Below are 6,910 nucleotides of genomic sequence, written 5' to 3'. Positions count from 1 at the left end.
GGTCTCCCTGAGATCAGAGATCTGTTTCTCTTATGGCTCTATTAGGCATTGGTCCCACCTAGCCAGAATCCTGCTCCACACTGATGAGGGGCAACACCCCGAAACAGCTGTCTGTGGATGGATACCTGGCCTTGGTTTTTCCTTGTCATTACAGGGCCATTGCTTTATAGGGCCACTTAAATGGTGGTTTCCCTACAGGAGAAACCCCTCAGCAGGGCCGTTCCCAGAGGTATATCTGGCTAGTCCTGTGTTTTGAGACTCTTAAATGAGGATCCATTGGCTTTTTTTTTTTGCATATCCAATTATGCAGTAGATGCTCACAGCCATGATGTCTTATGATGTGGAGGAAGGTCAGTCTTTAAGCTTTAGGGCGGGTTCACACTACGGAATTCTCGCGGATAAACTCTGCGGAATTCCGTTGCCCGTGCGAGCACATAGCCGCGCGCCTTTCCGCCGGCTCCATAGACACCATTTTATAGGCCGACTGATTCCACATTCGGTCAAAAGAATTGACGTGACAGTCGTACGGGTGACAGAGTTTATCCGCGAGAATTCCATAGAGTAAACCTGCACTTATGAAGGAAGAGGATGAGTTAGAGGAAAAGGAAATACCTGAAGTGTCACTGTCATTTTCCATAAACTTTTGACACGTCATAGACACATGTCAAAAGTTTTGATTGGTCTGGGTCTGCGCGTTAGGACCCGTACTGATCAGGAGAATGAGTGGGGAGAGGACATGTTGCAGTGCGTCCTCTCCCTGCTCTGTGTAAGAAAAAAAATAGTCTGTCTCCGTAGAGCTCTATTATAAACCTTACTCTTTTTTTTTAAATGAAAAGCAGGGCTAGAACGCACCATGTTGGCAGTGTTGATGAGGAGGAGGGTGATGATGATGATGATGACGACTAGCACCAACTGTACCAGCATATTGTGGAGATAGAAGCAGATGAGCACTTGGTAACGCTAGACAGCATGTCCAGAAGTATGTTATGGTGCCTGCATCAAGACGTATGATTAGCATTCAGGGAACAGATCAATATTGGATGGCAACACTTTTCACATGCCCTGTTCCTTTTTCCACTGATTAAATACCTGGCTGTTCATTACACACCACCAATCTTGCTTTCCCAGTGCCACCATCCACCCCCAGGATTGCCACCACCCACTACTGTCACAACCCACCACAACTTATGGTGTCAACTGCGTCTATCCTAATACCATACCCCACCAAAAATGTCTACCTCCACCACCAATTACATAGTGAATAAGGGTGAAAAAGACAAGAGTCCATCAAGCTTAACCTACAGTGAAAGCCTACTGTGTTGATCCAGAGGAAAGCAAGGCAGATGCCAATTGCCCCATCACAATCAGAAAAATTCCTTCCTGACTCCACTATGGCAATCAAAATAATCCCTTCTATTACTATTCTATACTATTCTATTATGTATTCTAATGCCCATAACTTATTTTATATTTTTCAAGAAAAGCATCCAGGTCTCCCTTGAACTTATCTAATGAATCGGCCATGACAACATCATGTGGCAGAGAGTTCCACAGTCTTACCGCTCGTACAGTAAAGAACCCGCGTCGATGCTGATGGTGAAATCTTCTTTCCTCTAGACGTAGAGGATGCCCCCTTGTCATGGTTACAGACCTAGGAGTAAGGAGATCACTACACAAATCTCTGTACTGTCCATTCATATATTTGTACATTGTGATCAGATCGCCCCTAAGTCGTCTTTTTTCTAGTGTAAATAACCCCAAGCTTAATAACCTGTCCTGGTACTGTAACCCACCCATTCCCTTAATGACCTTTGTTGCCCTCCTCTGCACCCGCTCCAGTTCAGCTGTGTCCTTCTTATATACCGGTGCCCAAAACTGTACACAGTATATTCCATGTGTGGTCTGACCAGTGATTTATAAAGAGGCAAAACTATGTTCTCTCTTCATGCATCCCATCCAGTCCACATGTACACCCTAGTGGCCAGAGATGACATTGCAGCAGAAGAAGGAAGAAAATGCAGGAAGACACAAGCAGTCACAGGATGAGCATGGAGAACAGCAGGTGGACAGGATGGCGCTGCTGCTAGTGTGTGTATCTCTCTCTCTCTCTCTCTCTAGATATATATATATATATATATATATATATATATATATATATATATTTTACAAAATTTAGCCCCCCCCCCCATTCTAATCTAATCTAGTTATGCAGTGTCCTGATATATAGGTCTATGCCGGGCCTCAGCAATAGATGTGGGTTTCCTCACAGGATGAGAAGCATTATTCTAGACTCACCTCCAACTAAGACTTCTGTAAGTGGGTTATCCTACAAATGAGATAAAAGATGATGGAAAGCTTTGAAATCATTCCCATGGAAACAGTCACCATCACCTTCATACCTTACTCTCTTCACTCTCTGTAGCTCTGGTCTCCTCATGTTCTGTGGGCGGGTCACAGTGTGATCATGTGACCAGGAAGCTGCAGTGTTTCCCAGCAATGCATTGCACTCTGGCCCTTAGTAACTCCCTAGTTACCACAGCTCTATTATACTGTATCCCTCCTCTGACCAGTGTAGAAAGTAGTCCCTAACACACAACTCCGGAGAACTTACTAATACATAGAACTGCCAGATCTAATCTCCCTGAGTTTTCTTCTTTGTTGTCCCCAACATTTTATCCTTCTTATTTATTATTTGTGTTTTTTATACTCCCTCCATTATGATAGATACATTTCTATGTAGAATTATCATCTCTATCTTCACCTGTACAGGTTTATGGAAGTGAATAAAATAAGTATATGATATACAATTGTAAGAAAAGAGATGGCCAGTAATGGGACTTGTGGGTCCACTGAAAGAACAAGGAAAAGCATGGGGCACTACTACTGATATCAATTGCTGCCAGACAAGACTCACGGCTGAGGATGGCATCCTGGTCCCTCACCTGCTTGCCTCCATAATGGTCCTAATAGGGAAGGCCGGAACACATCTTTCGGGATAGCTGGTGCGGTGTTGTGGCAGATTTGTGGCTGTAGGGTCACTTGGGCACTTGTGATGGTAGCCTGGAGTGGTGCTAATCCCACCCGAATGTAAGCCTGGTGGATAGGTGCAGCAAGAACAGACCAGAGTCCAATAGCTTAACCAGGATAATGTTTGTTTACTTAAAGTCCTCAGTGCAATTCAGAAATACTTTGTCAACTGCAGGTTGTAAAGGTATAAAAAGGTAGTTTTTATAACAGAGGAAAGTGGAGTAGAGGACTCTGCCGGGATAGGGTAGTGAGGGATAATAGAAGAAGAAGACAATCATACTCACGTATAGATAACTTTGATCTGACCACCTTATGCTCTACAGTGTCGAGATACTCGCCCTGTGAGGGTAATACAGGGTCCCAGGTCCCTGTGCTGGGTTGAACAGATGTTCAGATGTTTCTCAGAATAGCTGTACGTTGCAGTAGGATACGTAGACTAACTGCAGCTTTGTCCTACAGGGGTCAGTACCTAATTCAGGTATGCTGCTCTGTGTCAGGTGAAGTTATCCTTGGCATGGATCCTCAGAGGACGTTCTTCCTCCTGAGTGGTTCTAGCCCTGCATGCTAGCTGAGGTTACTTGCATAGAAATAAGGTTAAGTCTCTTGTTCTCTGACAAAGGTCCTTTCCTGAGCCAGGCCCTGGCTTCACTGCAACAGGAACAGGCTCTCTCTGACAGAACTACCTAAAGAACGCCTCCCACAAGAAGCTAACCTACTTTTATAGGGGTGAATTAAGCCTACTGGTGATTGGTGGGGTTGTGTGTGTGAGAAAGGAATAGCGATGGGACAGAGAAAAAGGGCAAGAAGATCTGCACCTGTAACAGGGTGAAACATGACATGTGACACATACAAGTTAGACAATTGCTTCCTTCAGCTATGTATAACATAATAAATAGAAAATACAGACAATGACACCTAGTGTGGGAAAAATACATAGTACAGTTTAGCTTCATCACACTGTAAGAACCTGAGTTACATTGCCCAGGTGCATAAAAGACTTAGTGGCACACCTACAGTATGCTGGGACACTACACTAAGGCTGCTAGTTTCTACAAGTGTCCATATTTCTCTGCTTCCTCCTTCTATTCCTTGTTGCGATGACACCTCTGGCCACTAAGGTGTGCACACAACCATATGCTCTGAATGTATAGGGCCAGCCCGTCTCCACCTGCTTCTGGCTTCTGCCTATCAAATTCCAGTTGCACCTATATAAAATCTCTCCTTTTGCATCCCCTTGTCTGAGTGTTGTTGGATTCTTGCATTCCAAGTGAAGGTGTGTTTCTGCTATTCTGTTTACTTTCTGTGAATTCTAACTTGTTTTTTTCGGATCATGCTTACTGTCTGACCCCTGTCTTCTCTGTGTGCCTCTCCTGTTGCCGACTCAGCTTGTCTGACCTGCCACTGAAGCTCTCTGCCCTGACCCTTCACCCACCTGACTACGATACCCATCTCATCTTTGGTACTGTATTGACTCTCCTGTTGATGACACAGCCTGCTGACAACACTAACTTGGCCTATTCCCCGTTACCGTGCACAAACTCTGTCTGGTCCTTGGGAACCAGCTGCTGCTCACACTGGGACCGCACTTGTAGAGCAACTTGGTGTAATCTACAAGGAGCCCAGCTACTGCATCTTGGAGCGGGAAAAAGGGAGACGACCTAGAGGGCACTGAGACTCAGCTCCCTGGTATAGCCTAAAGCCAAACTGGTTGAATGGCACAGCCTGTCCACACTTGCGGTCTTTTACACATACTGTTGAAATATACACAATACTTTTCGATGGGATAACCCCTTTATTGTTCTTTTTGAACCAAGTGGGCAAATTAACAAGCACAGTGTTTATGTATTATTCTAGAATATCTAGTTTGTTTGTTTTTTTCAAAATTCATTTTTTAATGATCTTTCATGCTTTCCCAGACAGTGATAACTGTGAGAGATGTCCTGACCATGAATGGTCCAATGAGGCTAAAAACCAATGTGTTCCGAGGGATTCTGAGTTCTTGTCCTATGAGACTGATGTTGTTGCTTTAGTCTTTTCCATCATCTCCATATTACTCTCTCTTATAACTGTATTTATAATTGGGATATTTATAATATTCCGGAACATTCCCATTGTCAGAGCCAATAACCGGAACCTCAGCTTCATTCTCCTGAACTCTCTCATGTTCAGCTTATTCTGTGTGTTTTTCTTCATCGGTCGTCCAGTGGATATAACCTGCATGGTGAGACAAATCTTCTTTGGGATCTTCTTCACAGTAGCCGTGTCTTCTGTCCTGGCCAAGACCATCATAGTCTGCATAGCATTCAAGGCCACCAGACCTGACAGTCCCTGGAGAAAGTGTGTGGGGGTTAAGCTTCCTTATACTGTAGTGTTGGTCTGTTCATCTATTCAGATCCTGAATGCAGTTATCTGGTTGTCACTGTCTCCTCCATATCAGGAGTATAACCTGGATTATCCTGGGAAGATCATCATTCAGTGTAATGAAGGGTCAGTCTTGGCCTTTTACCTCATGTTGGGTTATATGGGGTTTCTGGCAGCGGTGAGCTTTGTTCTGGCTTTCCTGGTGAGGACATTACCTGATATCTACAATGAAGCCAAGTACATCACCTTCAGCATGCTGGTGTTCTGCAGTGTCTGGATCTGTGCCATTCCGGCCTATCTGAGCAGTACAGGGAAACACATGGTCACTGTAGAGATATTCGCCATATTGGCCTCAGGGGGAGGAATATTGGGCTGTATGTTTTTACCAAAATGTTATAATATCCTAATAAAGACTGAAATGAACAGTACAAAGATAAGAAAAAATCCTCCACAGATACAGTAATTTCTCTGATGAGGTTCTACAGGATGGGAAAATTTTAGAATATCTTTAAAACTGAGAGAAATAGTAAAATAAATCTAAATAACCACTGTGCCCTTTCTGTATTCTGTGATTATTCTTGTGGTCCATTAGTGCAAAGAGGGCAATTACCAAGGGCCCCAATCACCAAGGGAGCCCCCTGCAGCTGCTATGATGCCAACAAGCGGTGGCACGGTTTACTGCAGTGTTGTGACAGTCCTGCAATGGAATGTTGTGTTCTACCACAGGTGGTTCCCTAAGTTCTTATACCACCCAGGTAAAGTAACTCTCACAGGTGTCACACCACGTGCTGGCAGTTGTGTTTTTCCTCTCCAGCCATTAGGTGTCTCACTCCCCCTCTGCACAGCTGCAGTGTATACAAGGTTAAGCTATGTTTTATGTACTGTTTAACTACACATGCAGACACTCTATACACTTCTTTTCTCTCACTCCCACTTCCTGTCACACCACCCTATATAAGGTAGGAGTTTCCTTTCTGGAGTGAGATCTGGTTGAATCTGGTGGGGTAACAGGACCCTAGGACCACCCTTGTTTACGATGTGGATTTCTTCAGCCAGGACAGTCACCCCCTAAAGGAAAGCCAGAGGGACTGATCCCCAGTAAGACAAAGATGCTAAGAGCCAAGGCACCTTGCTGACATACACTCGTCCACTCGGACATAGTCTTTAGTGGGAGCTCAACCTAGAGACAACGGCCTAGCACTTGTACTAGCTCACAAGGCGGTCTCCAATATTGTGTATGCAGAAGGAGGTTAGATATCAAAGCTATATCTAAACTTGAGTACAAGAAGTTCTTCAAGATATAGTATTTCTTCACACATCCCGGCAGAGTACTGTTACTAATTAGACAAGGGCTCTTACCCAGCCTCTGCACTACCCTCGCTCACAAGTCTCCTACTCTACTCTTCTACTCTTCTCAAGTCTACCTCAAAGTTCTTATCTGAAGTATTGTCAAGTATTTAGAACGCATCAACCTCAAAACTACGTGCGTATATTCGCGGTTCGCACTACGAGCGGAAATATA

At 44.3% G+C, this 6,910-nt stretch overlaps 1 protein-coding gene across 1 annotated transcript; it reads left to right on the top strand.

Annotated features, from left to right (window-relative positions):
- Positions 1-328: 328 nt before the first annotated feature.
- Positions 329-5,851, top strand: LOC138796451 (vomeronasal type-2 receptor 26-like). The gene is made up of 2 exons (XM_069976055.1): positions 329-350; positions 4,944-5,851. Exons 1-2 carry the CDS (start codon positions 329-331, stop codon positions 5,849-5,851), a joined length of 930 nt encoding a protein of 309 aa, XP_069832156.1.
- Positions 5,852-6,910: the final 1,059 nt, after the last annotated feature.

Source organism: Dendropsophus ebraccatus, chromosome 7 (assembly GCF_027789765.1).
Source record: "Dendropsophus ebraccatus isolate aDenEbr1 chromosome 7, aDenEbr1.pat, whole genome shotgun sequence".
Classification (NCBI taxonomy): Eukaryota; Metazoa; Chordata; class Amphibia; order Anura; family Hylidae; genus Dendropsophus; species Dendropsophus ebraccatus.
This window is presented reverse-complemented; position numbering and strand designations above follow the sequence as displayed.